The sequence below is a fragment of the Sminthopsis crassicaudata genome, chromosome 4 (genome assembly GCF_048593235.1).
Source record: "Sminthopsis crassicaudata isolate SCR6 chromosome 4, ASM4859323v1, whole genome shotgun sequence".
Lineage (NCBI taxonomy): Eukaryota > Metazoa > Chordata > Mammalia > Dasyuromorphia > Dasyuridae > Sminthopsis > Sminthopsis crassicaudata.
In genome coordinates this window covers 340278531-340298156 of record NC_133620.1, presented here as the reverse complement: position 1 = coordinate 340298156, position 19626 = coordinate 340278531, and the positions used below count along the sequence as shown (strand labels likewise).

Genomic DNA, 19626 nt, shown 5'->3' with positions numbered 1-19626 from the left:
ATCGAAATAGCTCCTTAAAATCACCTTTGCCTCTATTCTTTTCTCTTTTTGCCCTTAATATTATTATCAGAATAATCTTTTTCATAGAAATAGTCACATCATTCCAACTCAAAAAGCTTCAGCAGCTCTGTTATCCGTCAGCAAATCTTTTACTTGAGTTAGACTCTCAGAACTATGGAGATTGAAGGTGATCAAAGCATAGTATTTTCACCTTTTTGTTGTTTGTTTGCTTTTGCATGGTTTTTTTTTTTTTTTCTTAAGCAATATGACACACGTGGAAATATATTTAAAAGGATTGCTCATGTTTAACCTATATCAAGTTCTTTGCTGTCTTCTTGGGAAAGGGGGGGGAATAAGGGAGAGAGGGTGAAAAATTTGGAGCACAAAGTCTTAACAAATATAAATGTTAGAAACTATCATACACAAATACTATTGAAAAAAGAGACAAAAAGATTTAGACTCTCTCAAACAAAATATTCTCAACACATAATTATGCTCTTTTGCTTCTGTGCCTTTGTTCAAGTTATTCTTGTGTGTAGTTAACAAAGATGCCTTTGTCCCTTCTTACCCTTCTCTACTTGAGTTCTTTTGCATTCTTGAAAGCATGGTTTATTAGCCCTTTCTTCTGCCCTCTCTTCTCTCATTCCCTTCCTGTCTTATTCCCTTTCTTCCTTCTCTCTCTCAATGGAACAAAGTTCAGTTTGTTTTAATACTTAGCTTTAATGATAGCCATTGCTGAAAAATATAACTTTCAGATATCTGTAGCTCCAAATGACAGAAATACATTGTTGACTTCACTTAATAAATTGTGGTTCTAAAACCTATTGAAACTATTCATTTGGTAGCTGTTTATACAAGTTAGAAAATTATTTCCAAATTTAAATATTTCAGAATAAATATTTTTTGTTTTTTTATATTGCCTAAATTTTCCTTTCTTTTTCTTTTGCAATTGGGATTAAGTGACTTGCCTAAGGTCACAGAGCCAGGAAGTGTTTGTTGTGTCTGAAGCCAGATTTGAACTCAGGTCCTCCTGACAGCTGGGCTGGTACTCTATCCACTATACAAACTAGCTGCCCCATTGCCTAAATTTTCACTTTCCCTCTTTTAAAAAGCATTCTCTTAAAGTTAAAATTTAAAAGAAGAAGAAGAAAATTCCATAAAATTTATCAGTATTTCTGATCTTCTCCCCCTCGCCCCATCCCTGTCCTCCCTCCTCCCCACTGGGGGAGGTATCTTCTCATATTTTTTCTTAGGGGTCATGTTTGTTCTTTGTAATCTTGCAATATTAATTTTTTTGTTTTGTTTTGTGGAAGTGGTTCTTTACAACTAAATTGTACTCGGGAATTAAAGCAAAGTAAAATAAACATAATCAAAAATACAGTAAAATACTTTGTAGTTGACACATTGTTTTTAACTAGAATCACATAATGTTGAAAGTTTTTAAACATCTTTCTTTTCTCATTTGTCTTTTTTTATTTCCTGTGAATTAGACAAACATGAGTAGTAATGAAAGATTATCTATACAAAGAAAAACTAGACTGTGAATAGAACTATTTCTGCTTACATTTTTGGGGAGGTGGGGGGTGGGATGTACATTTAAAATATTCCATAGTAGTTCCAGTACTGCCCTGCTTTTCCGTGTCTTATTATAAACTTCCTTCTGTTCTCTTTTAGTTATTTAATGATTCAGTGACATTGTTGTTTTCCTTTTAAAAGTTTTTGTATCATTATACTTTAACTTCAGCCATAATTTCTTTTTTTTTTGGGGGGGTCTTATTAAATAAACAAATCAAATCCACATATTGGGTAAAACTTGTCTCATTTTGTACCTTTAATCTTATCTTCCAAGAGCTAAGAAATGTTTTATCAGCAGTCTTCTGGAGTTGTGATTGATACAGTATGCATCATAGATTTTAAGTCTTTTTACAGTTTTTCTTTATGTTGTTGTAGTCATTATGCATATTAATATCTAAAGTTACTCATTTTACTCTTCATCTGAGGGTACAAGATCTCTCAGGTTTCTTTTTATTTCTTTTGCTGTTTCTTACATTCTGATAATTCTGCATTACATTTGTATACTGTAATTTGTTCAGGCATTCCTGATTTGATTTGTTTATATATCTTTGCTGCATTAAAAAATGTTATTATAAATTTTTTTTGTGCAAATAAATATTTTATCTCTTTTGTATCTTTGGTAGCTTACTCATATGGCTGGGTCCAAAGATTGTTGTTTATGGGCTTTTTAAATATAATTCCAAATTGTTTTCCAGAAGGGTTGGACCACTTTACTGCTCCAGCAGTAGTGTTAAATTAGTGTGTCTCTCTTTTCATAGCTCTTCTTTTGTTTTGTCATCTTTGCCAATCTATTGTATGAGAGGTAGAAACTCAGACTTGCATTTTTCTTTTTAGTGATTTGGACCATTTCTTTTTGGGGAGGCTTGTTGATAATTTGTATCACTTCTTTTGAGAAATGTCTATTCATATCCTTTGGCTATTTCTATTGGGAAATATATTTTTCATTTTGTTTCTCATTTATACTTTGTATACAATACCTTTATCAGAAATTCATAAAGATTTTTTCCCTTCCCTTAAGTGGGTTGGTTTTGCTTTTGTAATTACTTTTCAATTTTATGTGATCAAAATCCACTATTTTATCTCTTGGAATCTTTATTACCCCTTTGTTAGGTAAAGAACTTTCTGTCTTTAGTTCATTTTTATTCTTATCCTTTCTTTTGATGCACTTATATCTGTCTTGTATCAATTTGGAACTTATTGTGGTATATGACATGAGGTGTTGGTCTAAGTCTGATATTTGCCAGATTGCTTTCTAGCTTTTCCAGAAGTTTTTATTGAACAATGAACTGTTTCATTTGTTAGAGTTCTTAGGTTGATTGAATGCTATGTTAATAGTTTTAATTCCTTCTAAATGTAGTATATACAAAACTCTATATAGTATATAAAACTCTAATGAGTTTTCACCAATCAATTTTTAAAATTTTTATGTAATACTAGTTTTGATGATCTTGTTTTATTAAAAGATGATCTAGCATTGTTAAAAGATTTTTTTTTAATGTAATTTGTAGTATAATATAATTCCCACATGTCTCAGTAGCTAGACTCTCAGATATTTTATACATTCTTCATTTATTTCGAATGAAATATTTTTTTCTCTGTTTATTTTTTATCTGTTATTGGTAATGCATCCCAAAAATCCTACTTTGGGATAGTATTGCTGGCAATATTGGAATGTCCTATATACTTCACAATATTAAAGCCATTAACTTGAATTTTAATAAAGTTTTTGGAACATCCTATATGCAGAAAGATTTATCACTTTGTGGGTTTCTAACATGTTACTTTGTTTCAATAATTCTTATTTAACTCTTGTATCATGTTGTCTGCAAAAAATGGTAATTATGGTTTTTTTTTTGCTTTTATTTATTCCCTCAATTGATTTCCTTTGCTTATTACTATTGATATCATTTTCAGCAATATAATAATAATTCAATTGGATTTGACTGAGTAGGAGGATGACATCTTTCTTTTTTTTTTTTTTTTAATTATAACTTTTTATTTACAAGTTATATGCAATGGGTAATTTTACAGCATTACAATTGCCAAACCTTTTGTTCCAATTTTTCCCTTCCTTCCCTCCCACCCTCTCCCCCAGATGGAAGTTGACCAATACATGTTAAATATATTAAAGTATATATTAAATGCAATATATGTATACATGTCCAAACAGTAATTTTGCTGTTCAAAAAGAATTGGACTTTGAAATAGTGTACAATTAGCCTGTGAAGGAAATCAAAAATGCAGGCGGACAAAGGTAGAAGGATTGGGAATTCTATGAAGTGGTTCATACTCATCTCCCAGAATTCTTTCACTGGGTATAACTGGTTCAATTCATTACTGCTCTATTGGAGCTGATTTGGTTCATCTCATTGTTAAAGAGGGCCAGGTCCATCAGAATTGATCATCATATAGTATTGTTGTTGAAGTATATAAATGATCTCCAGGTCCTGCTCATTTCACTCAGCATCAATTCATGCAAGGATGACATCTTTCTGGCATCATATCTGCACTTAAAATTTATTTGGCAGCATGAGGAATAATAGTTCTTCTAGTTGGATAGATTGGAATGGTAGGGATATGAAACAAGGAGACTATAATTAGGAAGTTGTTAAAATCATCAAATGAAGAGGGCCTGATCTGATAATTTTTCTATTTGTGAATTAGTCTTATATTTCTGGCATAAATCCCTTCTATACATACTGAATGATCTTTGTGATATATTTCTTTAATTTCCTTGTTAATGCTTTATTTAACATTTTTGCCTTGATATTCAATAAGGAAATTTGTCTTTAGTTTTGCTTTTCTTGGCTTAGGTATAAGCACCATTAATTTGTGTCATACAGGAATTTGATAGGACGCCTTTATTTATTTTTTTAGATTTATGTAATATTGAAATTATTTGTCCATTAATTGTTTGGTAGTCTTATAGGGTTGTGGCCTGTTCAATTTTTTTTTTTCTTTTTTTTAAGGATTAAGTATTCTATTTCCTCTTGGGTTAATTTAGGCAATTTATAAATTTTTTTTTTAGCACACATTGCTTTATGAATTATATATAGAGAGAAAAATCAGAGTAAAAGGGAAAAACCATGAAAGGGATTTTAAAAACACACAGAAAAAAGAAGTTTAACATAACATGTTGATTTACATTCATTATCCTTAGTTCTTTTTATGAATGCAGATGGCATTTTCTGTCTATTGGGATTGTTTTTTAAATTTAGTTTTAGCTCATAGTAAATTCTCACATTTTTGATATTAGAAATTTGATATATATGTATATATATTTTATATATATATATATATTTTTTTTTTTTTGTTTGAAATCAAGTTAACCATTGGTTTATCTATTTTATTGCTTCTCCCCCACCCCATAAAACTATCTCTAGTTTTATTTTACATAGTAATCATAATTTATTTAATTTAATATTTTCCTTACAATATTATTTATTTCTTTTGATTTTGAGAATTTTCATTTTGGTCTTTAATTAGGAATTTGAAATTTTTTCTTTTTCTATTTTTTAAAAATTGCATGCCCAGTTTGTTGATCAGTTCTTTCTTCTACTGATTTTAGAGATATAAATTTTCCCTTACATACTTATTTGGCAAGTTCCATTGTCTGCCAAGAAAATTTCCAAATTGGATTCATGTAAAGTCAGACATGATTGAACAACAAACAAAATGCTTCTATATCTCTTTATTGGATGAAGTTTTTATGGAACTGTGGTCTGAAAATGAAACTGGTGCATTTAATAGTTCTACTTTTCTGCATTTGTGAGCATTTTATGCCTCAACACATGATCACCTTTAAGAAGGTACCATATACAATTGATTCCTATTCAATTTTCTGAAGGGGTCTCTGTCTTCTATCTTCTCTAAAATTCTATTCATCTCATTAACTTTATTCTTGTTTATTTTTTGGTTAAATTTATCTAGTTCTGAGAGGAGAAAGTCTGTATTCTTATCTTTTCCTTTTAAGAATTTAGCTGCTATGCCATTTGATTTAGTACAGTGTATAGTACCGATAATTTTATTGTTTATGGTACCTTTCACAATCATAAAAATACACATATATGTATGGTGTATGCATGTGTAAGTATATGTGTGTTTACATATTCTCTATATTTGTATGTGTGTATAAATGTGTGTGTATGGAGAAAGAAAGTTCGCATACACACATTCTTTCCTCCTTCATATGAATGTTAAGTTCAAGTGTTGCTCATCTCTTCCACATTTTCTTCTTTACTGTAAAAGCTCTTTCTTTATGTGAAAGATATTTTTCCATGTTCTCCCTTTTTTCTTCTCCCAGTTCATTCCTCTCTTTCCCATTTTTTTGAGATCTTATTATAGACTTGTACCCATGCCTATTGTCTGTAAATTATAAACAACTTAAAATTACTAATCTCTTATGATTTTTCTTTCATATTTGCCTTTTATGTTGCTCTTAAGTCTTCTTGTTTGACAAGTTTCCTACTTCATCTTTGGTCTTTCTGTCAGGAATATTTGAAAGTCCTTTATTTCATCCATATTCTTCCCTGAGAGGATTATACTCAATTTTTCTGGGTAGGTTATTCTTGGTTGTAATCTTAATTCCTTTGCCTTTCAGAATATTATATTTTAAGCCCCTCTGCTTCTTTAAGGTAGAAGGTGCTAAGTCTCATGTGATTTTGATTATTTCTATTGTTGCTCAGTGTTTTTTCATTTTCAACATTTTGTGACCCTTTTTTTTATTGACAAGTCACTCGAGTGACTTGACATTTTCTTCTCAGGCTTATTTTACAGATGAGCAAACAGAATAAAGTGACTTGAATAGAGTCACACAGCTAATTCATGTTTGAGGCTAGATTTGAACCCAGGAAATTTTTTTTTTTTTTCCAGTGGTCTTTTGTATCTTTTTTCCCATTTGGTCAATTGTGTTTTTTCAGGTGTTATTTTCATTAGTGATGTTTTGCATCTCTTACCATTTGGCCAATTGTGGTGTTTTTTTAGGTGTCATCTTTTTTAAATTGTTAAATATTTTAGCATTTTTTGAAAAAAATTTGTGTTCTAAATTCTACCTCTTCCTCCTTGACCTCCCCCCTCCTTGAGATGGTAAGCAATCCAAAATAGGTTTTACATATATAATCATATAAAACATTTCCATATTAAGCTTTTTTGTATAAAAAGACTCAAAAAATTAAAGAAAAAAATGAAAAATAACACCTTCATTTTGTATTCAAACAGTATCACTTCTTTTTCTGAAGGCAGTCATGATTCCTTTGGATCTTGGATTCCTGAGAGTAGCTAAGTCATTCACATTTCTTTGTTGTACAACATTGCTATTATTGGGTGTAACATTCTTCAGGTTCTGTTCACTTCATTTTGCATCAGTTCATGTAAGTTTTTACAGGTTTTTCTGAAACTGCAATATTCTATTGCAATCATATATCACAACTTGTTTAGCCATTCCCTTTCTTTTACCAGCTTTTTCTTTGCTATTAAAATTGTTTTTTTACAGTCATTTTATAGTTCTTCCAGGAATTCCATTGGGTTTCATGTTTGTTTTTTAGCCTTTGCTTGTCACTATTTTGATATTCTGAATTTTTGTCTTGCTTTTCTTTCCTGTCACCAGAATAACTTTTTATGATCAGATCTTTTTAGAGATCAACTCATTTTTCTAGCCTAGTTCTTGACTTAGAACTTTAGTTTGATTCTCTGTTCCTAGTAGGATGTGTGGGACTGTTCCAAGCTTCATGCTTTTCTGAACTGCTTTTTTTTGTCATAGCTAATTTGGAGGGCTTTAAAGTTTTTAATGTTTCCAAGGTGGTATATATAAAAAAGATAATGGTTGTAGCAAGAGCGACTCTCCTTAGGGTCTCTGTTTCCTTTGGACCACTATCTATGCAGCTCCTTATGGCTCTTGCTCCCTTGCATATATTTCTTCTCCGGAATGGTGATGCAGTGGATACAGACAATGGAATGTCTTTTGTTTGGGAGCTCCTAAAACTCCTGTTCTGTACCATGGTAATGATAACTTCCAAAGCTCACAATTAGTGTTGCTGCCATTTACTCTCCTAGCCAGTTTCCATCCTAGTATCATAGATCTCTCCTTCTGACCTCCTAAATTTTCTTGGATTGGGGAATTGTCTCATTTTCACCTTTTATTGACTCTTCCATTCCAGTATTCAATGTGAGGCATTATTTAAAAATTGTTATGAGGGGAATATGGGTCATAGTGCTTCCTCTATTCCTGTCTTCCAAGCTAATCCTTAATGAAGAACATAGATTGGGCTTAAGTTCAACTAGAGTTACTGTAAATAGAGGAGAAACTTTTTTTTTCCCTAAAGAGTTAAAATCCTTTAACAAATAAAATCACAGTATTAGAGGAGAAAATTAGAAAAGCATTGAGAACTATAGAAGAAAGAACTGGAAAGGAAATTAGCACTTTGGCCCAAGAGGTTTAATGTCTTGATCAAATAACTCTGAAAAATAGAATGAACTGAATAGAAGTTAATGACTTCCTGAGAAAAGAAGAATTATTAAAATGAAAAATCTCTGAAAAAAATGGATGGACATGTAAGGTATCTTATTGCAAATACAATTGATCTGAAAAACCAGGTTAATAAAAGAAAATTTAAGAATTGTGGTACTTCCTGAAAGCAGGAACAAAAAAATAGCCATTTTATATCAAGAAATCTTTTTTTTTTTTTTTAAAGTTCCTAGATCTCTTAGAATCAGATTATTAGAAATTCCCAGAAATGGCATAGTTTCAAGAGCAATGAAAAAATACTGCAAGCAAACAGAATTTAAAATTAAAGCTACAGTCAGTGTCACATAAGATTTAGCAGCTACCACAATGAGCAAAAGCAGAAAGCTTGGAATATGGTATTTCAGAAAGCTGAAGATAAACTTAAAACTAATAACTTACTTGCAACATTTGAATATAGAGGACTTTAAGCATTTCTAATGAAAATACGAGGCTTGCATAGAAATTTTTAGGTATGAATATAGAGGTCTAAAGAAAAAAGTAAACATGTATCATGAACAATGATGTATGTGAAGCTAAATAAGGATAAACTGCATTATTATGGGAAGATGATAGATGGGTCCCTTTAGAACTGTCATCATCTGAGATAATGGAGTCAGAACTCCTTAGAATGAGAGAAGAGGAACCTGGACATGGGGAAGGAAGGGAGAGAATGGGGAAAATTGTCTTGTAATGTGTGAGTAGAAATTTGTACAAGAGATGAAGTGAAAGAAACTGCTGACAAACCTCTCTTATCTGAATAGGTCAAAGACAGGACGAATTCACACCACACATAGTACTTTTTTTCAAGAAATACATTTGAAAGGAGATTGAGGAGAATAGGGAGTTAAAGAGAAGCTAGATTAAAGGAGAGACTTATCGAAACAAATTTTAAGCATGTACAAAGATTTATAACATGTATTTGTGTGTTTGTGTGTGTGGTAGCAAAGAATTGAAAATTGAAGGGATGTTTATTAATTGGAATAGTGGAACAAATTGTGGTAAAATTGTGATAGAATTCTGCTATGCTATAAGAAATGGATAAGGGGATGGTTTCAGTAAAACTAGGAAGCCTTATATGAGTGAATGAGAAATGAAGGTAGCAGAAGCAAAGGAAGTGTTCATTGTGGTATCAATATTGTAATGGTAGTCAACTGTAAAAGACTTAGCTACTCTGATCAATACAGTGATCCAAAATGATTTCAGAAGACTCATTAAAAATACTATCCACCTCCAGAAAGAAAATTGATTAACTCCGAGTTCAAATTGAAACATATTTACACCTTTTTAAAAATTGATTCCCCCCCCCCACATGTTTTATATGAAAATGTTTTACATGGCTTCATATGTATGGAATATCTGTTTATTTTTGTCATTTTTAATTTTCTTTTTTTCTCAATAGTATTTTATTTTCCAAATTACATGTAAATATAGGTTTTAGTATTCATATTTATGACTTAGTATTAAAAAAAAATTTCCTTCCCTCTTTAATAAACTTTCCCCTCTCCAAAATGGCAAAACAGCCTGATATATGTTAAAAATGTGCAATGCTTTAAAATTTATTAACATATTTGTCATGTGGTACAAGGAAAGTCAGACCACAAGGGAAAAAACAGTGAGAAAGAAAAAGCAAACAAGTAAATAAACAAAAAAATGAAAATACTGTGTTTCATTCCACATTCAGTCTCTGTAGTTCTCTATCTGGATGTTCGGATGGTTTCTATTACATGCCAATTCGAATTGTTTTGAATCACTACCTTCTGAGAAGAGCCAAATTCATCAGAATTGACCATCACATAATCTTGCTATTGTGTATAATGTTCTCCTTGTTCTCTCACTTCACTCAGCATCAGTTAATATACGTTTTTCCAGGGTTTTCTGAAATCAGACTGATCATCATTTGTTATAAAATAATAACATTTCATTACATTCATATAATATAACTTATTCAGCCATTTCCCAGCTGAGGATCATCCACTCAGTTTTCAGTTCCTTATCGCTACAAATAGGGCTACTACAAGCAGTTTTGCACATGTGGGTTGTTTTCCCTTTTTTATGACCTCTTTGGGATATAGACCCAGTAGACACTCTGCTGGATCAAAGAATGTGCTCAGTTCCTTTGAGCATAGTTCCAAATTGCTTTACACAATGCTTAGATCACTTCACAATTCCACCAACAATGCATCAGTATCCCAGTTTTTCTATATCTCCTCCAACATTTATCATTATATTTTCCTATCATTTTAGCCAATCTGAGGTGTGGAGTGATATCTCAGGGTCAACTTAATTTGTATTTCTCTAAGAGCATTTTTTCATATGTTTAAAAATTCAATTCACCTCAACTTCTTTCTTGTTTATTTTGTTGTTAGATTTATTGTTGATATTATCTCATTATCTATGGTACCTTTTTTTTTTTTTTTTTTTAAGCAAGATGTAGTTTCTTTCCTTATTGCTTTTAATTTTTGCTTTTGTGCCTCATCTCCAAAATATACAGAGAATTGACTTTAATCTATAAGAAATCAAGCCATTCTCCAATTGATAAATGGTCAAAGGATATGAACAGACAATTTTCAGATGATGAAATTAAAACTATTTCCACTCATATGAAAGAGTGTTCCAAATCACTATTGATCAGAGAAATGCAAATTAAGACAACTCTGAGGTATCATTACACACCTGTCAGATTGGCTAAGATGACAGGAACAAATAACGATGAATGTTGGAGGGGCTGTGGGAAAACTGGGACACTGATGCATTGTTGGTGGAGTTGTGAAAGAATCCAACCATTCTGGAGAGCAATCTGGAATTATGCCCAAAAAGTTATCAAAATGTGCATACCCTTTGACCCAGCCATACTACTACTGGGCTTATACCCCAAGGAACTACTAGAGAAGGGAAAGGGTCCTGTATGTGCCAAAATGTTTGTGGCAGCCCTTTTCATAGTGGCTAGAAGCTGGAAGATGAATGGATGTCCATCAATTGGAGAATGGTTGGGTAAACTATGGTATATGAATGTTATGGAATATTATTGTTCTATAAGAAATGACCAACAGGAGAAATATAGAGAGGCTTGGAGAGACTTACATCAACTGATGCTGAGTGAAACGAGCAGAACCAGAAGATCATTATACACTTCAACAATGATACTGTACGAGGATGTATGCTGATGGAAGTGGATTTCTTCAACATAGAGAAGAGCTAATCCAATTCCAATTGATTAATGATGGAAAGAACCAGCTACATCCAGAAAAGGAACAATGGGAAATGAATGTAAACTGTTATTTTTACCTTCTGAATCCAATTCTTCCTGTGCAACAAAAAATTCGGTTCTACACACATATATTGTATCTAAATTATACTGTAATATATTTAACATATATAAGACTGCTTGCCATCTGGGGGAGGGGTTTGGGGGAGGAAGGGAAAAAATCTGAATAGAAGTAAGTGCAAGGGATAATGTTGTAAAAAATTACCCATGCATATGTACTGTCAAAAAATGTTATAATTATAAAATAAAATAAAAATAAATATAAAAAAAAAATTTTTTTTGCTTTTGTTTTGTCTGAGATTAGGATCGGTACCCCCCCCTTTTTTTTTTTTTTTTTTTTTTTTTTCATTTTAGCTGAAACATAGTACATTCTGCTCCAGTCTTTTACTTCATGTATATCTTTCTGCTTCATATATGTTTCTTTTAAACAACATATGATTGGATTCTGATTTTTAATCTACTCTGCTGTCTGAGAGAAAGAATTCTTTTGATTTACATTCAGGTATGATTACCAATTATATATTTTCCTCTATCCTATTTCACCCCCCCTTTTTTCTTTCTTCCGCCTCTCCTCACCACTGTTTAATTTCTGATCACCATCTCCCTCAGTGTGTTCTCCATTCTATCAGCCTTCTCCACCTTTTTTCTTTCCCTTTCCCCTCCTCCTTCCCTTTAGGATAAGATAAATTTCTGTATCCAACTGAATGTATATGTTATTTCCTCTTTGAGCCAAATCTAATGAAAGTAAGATTATAACAATGTTCCCTCTCTCCTTCCCTCCCTTCTTTTCCTTTTCTGTAATGGGTCTTTTGTACCCCCCTTTTTTTTAAGTTTATTTTTAATCCACATTGTTTTATGAATTATCTTAGGAGAGAATTTTTGCACTTTCATGGGATACTTTATCAAACTATTCTGACTCTTACTTTACTCTTCTTCCAGTACAATTGTTTTTTATTATTACATCAATCATCTTATTTCTGCACTCTCTGTCTCTGTATATTTCTTCTCATCGTCCTAATAGAGATACAGTTCTCAAGAGTTACAAGTATCATCTTCTCTGTAGGGATGTAAACAGTTTAATTATATTAAACATTTTTTTTCTTTGCTGTTTACCTTTTTAAACTTGAATCAAATTTTGTATTCAGCTCTGGTCTTATTAGGAAAGTTTGAAAGACCTCTCTTTCATTGAATATCTTATGCTTTCTTCTAAAAGATTATGATGAGTTTTGTTGGATAGTTGATTCTTTTTGCCAAGCTCTTTTGCCTTCTGGAATATATTCCAAACTCTCCAGTCCTTTAATGTAAAAGCTTGTGTAATCCTGACTGGACTCCTGAATATTTGAATTGGTTCTTTCTGGCTACTTAAAGTACATTTACTTTGACCTGATAATTCTAGAACTTGATTACAATGTTTTTTGGAGTTGTCATTTTGGGACCCTTTTCAGGAGGATTTTTTTTTTTTTTTTTTTTTTTAACTCTCTGGTTCTAGGATATTAGGGAAGTTATTGCTTGGTAATTTCTTTAAAGATGCTGTCCAGGTTCTTTTCCTTTTTTCTGGTTCTATTTTCCAAATCAGTTGTTTTTCCAATGAGGTATTTTATATTTCATCTATTTTTTCATTCTTTTAATTTTGTTTGAGTGATTCTTTTTTTTTTTTTTTAATTTTTTATTTTATTTTATAATTATAACATTTTTTGACAGTACATATGCATGGGTAATTTTTTACAACATTATCCCTTGCACTTACTTCTATTCAGATTTTTTCCCTTCCTCCCCCAACCCCCTCCCCCAGATGGCAAGCAGTCTTATATATGTTAAATATATTACAGTATAATTTAGATACAATATATGTGTGTAGAACCGAATTTTTTGTTGCACAGGAAGAATTGGATTCAGAAGGTAAAAATAACAGTTTACATTCATTTCCCAGTGTTCCTTTTCTGGATGTAGCTGGTTCTGTCCATCATTAATCAATTGGAATTGGATTAGTTCTTCTCTATGTTGAAGAAATCCACTTCCATCAGCATACATCCTCGTACAGTATCATTGTTGAAGTGTATAGTGATCTTCTGGTTCTGCTCGTTTCACTCAGCATCAGTTGATGTAAGTCTCTCCAAGCCTCTCTGTATTTCTCCTGTTGGTCATTTCTTATAGAACAATAATATTCCATAACATTTATATACCATAGTTTACCCAACCATTCTCCAATTGATGGACATCCATTCATCTTCCAGCTTCTAGCCACTATGAAAAGGGCTGCCACAAACATTTTGGCACATACAGGACCCTTTCCCTTCTCTAGTAGTTCCTTGGGGTATAAGCCCAGTAGTAGTATGGCTGGGTCAAAGGGTATGCACATTTTGATAACTTTTTGGGCATAATTCCAGATTGTGTTTGAGTGATTCTTGATGTCTCATGGTCATCCTTAATGAGCTTTTGTATCTCATTTTCCATTTGACCACTCCTACTTTTTTAAAAGAGTTGTTTAATTTGGTGGATTTTTCTTTTTCTTTTTTGATTTGGCCAATTTTAAGCAGTTGTTTTCTTTAGTTTTAGTGCTTCGTTTGCCAAGCTATAGATTTTTTTATTTTTTTTTTTGTAATTCTCCTGCATAACTCTCATTTCTTTTCCCAATTTTTCTCTGCCTATAGTAACTGTTTCTAAAGATATTTAAATGGAAGAGTTGAAATTAGCAATATTTTCTCTAATAAATGGGATCTCAATCACCCATAGGTTACTTTTTTTATCCTCTTTTCTTTTTTATTAAGTATTGTAATAAAGGGCTTTGGGGGATTTTTTTTTTTTTTTAAACAAGTTGACATTATTAGGAAATAGAATTTTTCACAGTGTACTAAAATTTTCCATAATAGACTGATTCTATATGTTGCATGAGAGAAGTCCCCTCTCCCCACTTTCTCAACCTATAGAGCTCATTTTCTTTCTTTCATTGTTCCTTTCCTCTTTTTATCATGAATTTAACAAACATGAACATATACAGAAAAGAGAAGATTGAGTATGAAACAGAACTTTTATATACATTTTATTTTTTCAAAAGCATATTTAACATTTCCATTTACCTTACTGAATCTTTTGCTCTATTCTCTGCTTATTTGAATTTTTTTTCATTAATTTTTTTTGGTAGTATTATCTTTACTTACTGACTTCTCTACCTCTTATGCAACCACATTCTTGTAGCCAAATTAGTATGGTGGAGGAAAACATACCAACACATTTGCTGTATCTAAAAAGGTCTGCTATACTCATTTCCCTCAAACTTTAGATATTGACCATGATGGACTACAAGGGGAAAGGAGTTTTCTCCAAAATAATTTCTTGAAATCATTGTTATAAAGATGAATATATCTTTTACATTGAGAATTATTTGGAGAAAGAAAAGCATTCTATTAAAACTATTTTTTCTATAAAATGATTAATACAATGGGAAAATTATGTTTCCTAGTTAATGAAGAGCTTGAAGTCCCAAAATAAGCAAGTTTCTCTGTGTCATTTTTAAGTTGCAGTTTGTATTTCTTACTAGCAATGTGAAGTTGGACAAGCCACTTTAACTTTTGCCTCATTTTCTCCAACTGTAAAATTAAGATAATAATACTAAATATTCATTTCTTTTTCTTTCTAGGGTCCACTTAATAGTGAGTCTTCCAACCAGAGTTTATGCAGTGTGGGGTCCTTGAGTGACAAAGAATTAGAGGTAAGAAGATAAGTTTCTAAGGTTGTCATGGGTGAGAAGCAATTAAAAATCACTTAGTATTTACTACTATATTACTAGGTATATTTTTCTGGCGGTTTTACAATTGCAATATTCATTGATCTTAAGTAAGCTGCATTCCATAGTTACAACACAAGTCAACTTAGTTCCACTTGGAAGTTTGACACTTTCAATAGTACCAGTAATTGTAATCATGACTTCATTAGGCGTATATTCCACCTGCCTAAATATGTTTTATGATATTTTGGAGGTACATTTTATTTGTCACTAATGATTTTTAAAGTCAGGTTTCTTTTCAAGCAGATGATTTGGCAGAAAGATGACTCCGAATTTGAAGGACTACACTTTGAACTTTTTTTTTTTTTTAATCAAAAACTTTAAAGCCAATTTACTGATGATCTAGATTTGTTCATTTGTTAATAATAAGTGTAAGGTTCTTCTTTTAAAGAAGCTTTAAAAACAAATGATATTTGTTGATCTCTTAAATCTTAGTCTGAAGAGAAAACTAATTAATTTAGAGAAATGTTTTTTTGTTTGTTTGTCCCCTACCTCCTTTAAAAAAAAAAAATCCTCACAGCAACTTTCACAGGTACTTAGTTTATTATCTTAATTTTACAATTGGAGAAAATGAGGCAAAGGTTAGGTGGCTTGTCCAACTTCACATTGCTAGTAAGAAATACCATTACTAAATACTTAATACTGAAATAGAGTATTTGAATCTAGGGCTTCCCAACTCCAAACTTAGCAATCTAGCTGTATCTAACAAGTTCTCTTAGTAGAGAAAAAACTAAAAAAACCAAAATAAAACTAAGAAACCAGTATTTCTTTGTGTTCTTCATCTATAAAATAATTTGTTGAAAGTGGTAAATAAATGTTTATCAGTTTGATTTTATAAATGGTATTGAAAGATGCTTAGGCTTCCAAACAAAAAGGTGCTTAGTTCTATTCTTAGGACTACTTTAGACTTCTTTCCTGTTTTTTATATATATAGGTAGAAGTTTATGGAAGAACTTTTTTAAAAATTTGATTTCCAGCTTCTTTGATTTAGAAGGATTAGAAAATTCCATTTTGCTAGTGTCCTGAAACACGATGAATAGTAAATGTTTGAGACACAATTATTTCTGTGGAAAACAATCTGCCTTTATGTTACTGTGAATTTTAAAGTAGGAATAATAGGGTAGAGGCTACTTATACTTTTCTTTTTAAGCTCTTTAAAACAGGAAACTAAAATAAATTTAGGGGCTTGCCTGTACCAGTAGGGAATTGTACCTTCTTATGCATACTCTGTTCTTTTCATGTGCTTAAGTACTAAAATGCTAATTGTTACATTTGATATAAAACAGACCCCTGAGAAAAAACAAAATGACCAGCGGAACCGGAAAAGGAAAGCAGAACCATATGAAACTAGCCAAGGTAATAATAACAATAGTAATAACCAGTGTTTCTTTTTTACAGGATTTCCTTACTGTGGGTAACTGGTTTGAATACAGAGATTCCTAAGGAAGGAGATCTGTTGTGCACCTCAAGGGTATATCAGGCGGATTATTACCAACTTGCCATTTGATATGTACCTGACAAAACAGTGTTGTTCTTTGGGGATACTTGCTTTTCTTATTACAAGAAAACACAGGCCTTTTGCCACAGGCTTTTCCCTTGCACTGAACATACATCATACAGACAAAAAGACTTGTTGAAGTGTTAAATGACTTTTCTTATACTTAGTGACTTTTTTATGATAGGCCTCTGAAAATTCATCATAATGCTGGGGGTCTTTCTAAGTAACTATTCTTTTATGACAATCATTGTTTAGTTGAATATTAGAGCCTATTTAAATAACCCTCTATGAAAATGTCTTTAAGTAACTTGTGAAATAATAATGTGGTTTTATTGCTTGTCTTTTGCAGTTTTGAGAAATGATGGCCAACAGAGTCTTTTGCAATTTTTGCCCAAAGCTGATTTATTATGAGTCTTAGATGATCTACAGATAGATTATCTAAGACATCAATTCTTAGATAAAACCTAGAAATATATATGATAATTCTAATAATTCTGTTTTGAATTATTCTCTCTTCAGTAATATTTACTTATCGAGAAGGAAGTTATTATTAGTGAGATAAAGTTGAAGGCCTGTTTAAAAAAAAAAAAAATTAATTGTCTAAGGTCTAAAGTACAGTATCAGAATTTCTTCCTTTTTTAAATTCAGCCAGTATTCCCAAATAAAGAAAATTTTTCATTCCATTTTATGGAATTAGTATTTGATTGAATTGGTCATTGTTGTCCTGGTAACATTAGGGAAAACTTTAAATTTTGGGGGCAGCAGCAATATATTCAGAAGCCACTTGGTGCATAAGAATAATTAGTTCAAGATTGTAATTATCATTTAAAAAATTTGACATATTTTGGTTTAATTTTCAGGGAAAGGCACTCCTAGGGGACATAAAATTAGTGATTACTTTGAGGTAAGTAACTTGTTGAAAAATTTCTGTGGAAAATTTCTTTTCATTTGAGTTTTATGATCTAATTGTATTAAAAATACATAGTTTCTTTCTCAGAATCAATATTTCTAGTTGTTGAGCTAAGGAGTTTGAGAATTTGACAGCACTATACATATTTATTTAGATTCCTATCCATCAAAAATTCAAACTTGTAGTTAGAATGGTTGTCCAATGCTTGTTAGAATCCAAATGCAAGTAATACTCTATTGAGCAGTTCTCTTGTCAGTAAGGGTTTTTTTTGGTAAAGTATTTTATTTCTGTGTAAATGTCAGTATACTTATGAGTCAATGGAGTATATAGTGTGTTTATAGTGACTACTGGTTAGTGAAGCTGATTTTTTTTTTTTTTTTTAAATTAGTGTTTCCAGTAAACTGTGTATAACTCTTAGGGTATATTTTTGGCATAAGAAGATTATTTATTTAGAATAGTTTTTACCTTCAGCTTCTTAACCCTTTTATCTGTTTCCTATAGCTCACTTACATTGGAGCTCCACAAGAAAATATGTTGCATTGTTATTTTTCAGTTTTTTTCACAACATAATGTTCTCTCTCTGGGAAGTAACAGATTGCCTGGGTCAAAGCAACAGTTTTTTTTTTTGTTTTTTTTTGTTTTTGTTTTTAGGGCAAAAGGCCCTCTAGTGAACTGTCAAAAGCTGGGGTCTATGGTGGCTTTGATCTTCCTGCTTTTCCTTATTTGAAATATAGCATTATTGTGAATTATTTATATCCATTTTTCTCTGACCAGTTTGCTGGGGGAACCGGACCAGGGACCAGCCCTGGTAGAAGTGTTCCACCTGTTGCACGATCCTCACCACAACATTCCTTATCTAATCCCTTACCAGTAAGTATTCACATGTTAAAGGATTTTTTTTAAAAACCAAGGAGATTCACATAAAATTTGCCTTGCATTAATTATGAATGGAAACTGAGTGGGGTGGCAAATGGAAGTGGGGGAAAAGTCAATAGTTTGGAGTACCATGAGACTCTTAGTTGTATTTGGTGAATCCAATTTTCATGTAAATGGTCTGGGGGAGGAGAAGGAATGACAATATTTGTAAATTAATTGTGTGTGCAGCAACACTAAGCTCCTTCACAGAGTAATTAATCCAAATCGCAAAAATATGTATCCTTGCAAAGCTTTGGTTTTATAATATATTTTCTGGCTTTATTTGATGTGAAACAGCTTAATTGTTCTTGGCATATTCTGGGCTACTGTAGTTTATCAGTTTTATCACATGCTAAGTCTTGTCAATTTTAGCTTTACAACAAATCTCTAATCCATCCCCTTCTCTCTAACTTGTCTACCCTAATTAAGATTTCATTACTTCATGTCTATGAGATAACTGTAGTAGTCTCCTAATTGGTTTTCCTTCCTCAAGTCTCTCCCCTTTCTGATCTGTTTTCCATATTTTCTGTCAAAAGAATAGTCCTAAAGTACAGGGCTGATCATGTCATTTCTCTAATTCAGAAAGCTCCGGTGATGTCCCATTATTTCTATCTAGGATACAATATAAAATCTCCTGTTTTATATTCAAGAATCAAAATGGTTTCAGCTTATCTTTTCAGATTTATTATGTTATATACTCTCCATTCACTCTGGTCCAGCCAAGCTGATTGAACTGCTTTTGCAACATAACAATTCAAGTATCCATTCCTTTGTATTAGTTGACTTTCATGCCTGGAATGTATTTTTTTTTTTTTTATCTCAACATTTTAAAAGCCATACTTTCCTTCAAAATTCTGTTTAAGTACTATCTCCTAAATTGGACCTTTTCTAGATTGTCTACTGATTGAGATTCCCTTTTGAAATCATGTGTGCTTGGGGGTTTTTTTGGTCAATAGAATGTAAGTTGATAGAGATCAGGGACTATTTTTGTCTTTAATGCATAGCATACTTGGTACTTGGTAGGTGATGTGATCTATGGTGTGGGGTTTAGCACCAAATGTTGGGGTTTGGACATGTGAAGAATTCAAAATATCCATTCTTTTTGATAAAAGGTAGATTTATTTAGGGTATAGGTTACATAGAAAATGAAGGGATACAAGATAAATAGAAGTGGGAG

At 31.7% G+C, this 19626-nt stretch overlaps 1 protein-coding gene across 4 annotated transcripts in view; it reads left to right on the top strand.

Annotated features, from left to right (window-relative positions):
- TLK2 (tousled like kinase 2) overlaps positions 1–19626 on the top strand; it is a 136102-nt gene that overhangs the window by 26172 nt on the left and 90304 nt on the right. For 3 of the 4 annotated variants that reach the window (XM_074260938.1, XM_074260935.1, XM_074260936.1), the window contains exons 3-6: positions 14980–15051; positions 16413–16482; positions 17485–17528; positions 18309–18404. In XM_074260938.1, the coding sequence (XP_074117039.1) occupies positions 14980–15051; positions 16413–16482; positions 17485–17528; positions 18309–18404 (282 nt within the window). The remainder of the gene's footprint in view (positions 1–14979; positions 15052–16412; positions 16483–17484; positions 17529–18308; positions 18405–19626) is intronic. The other variant, XM_074260937.1, reaches the window with a different exon arrangement.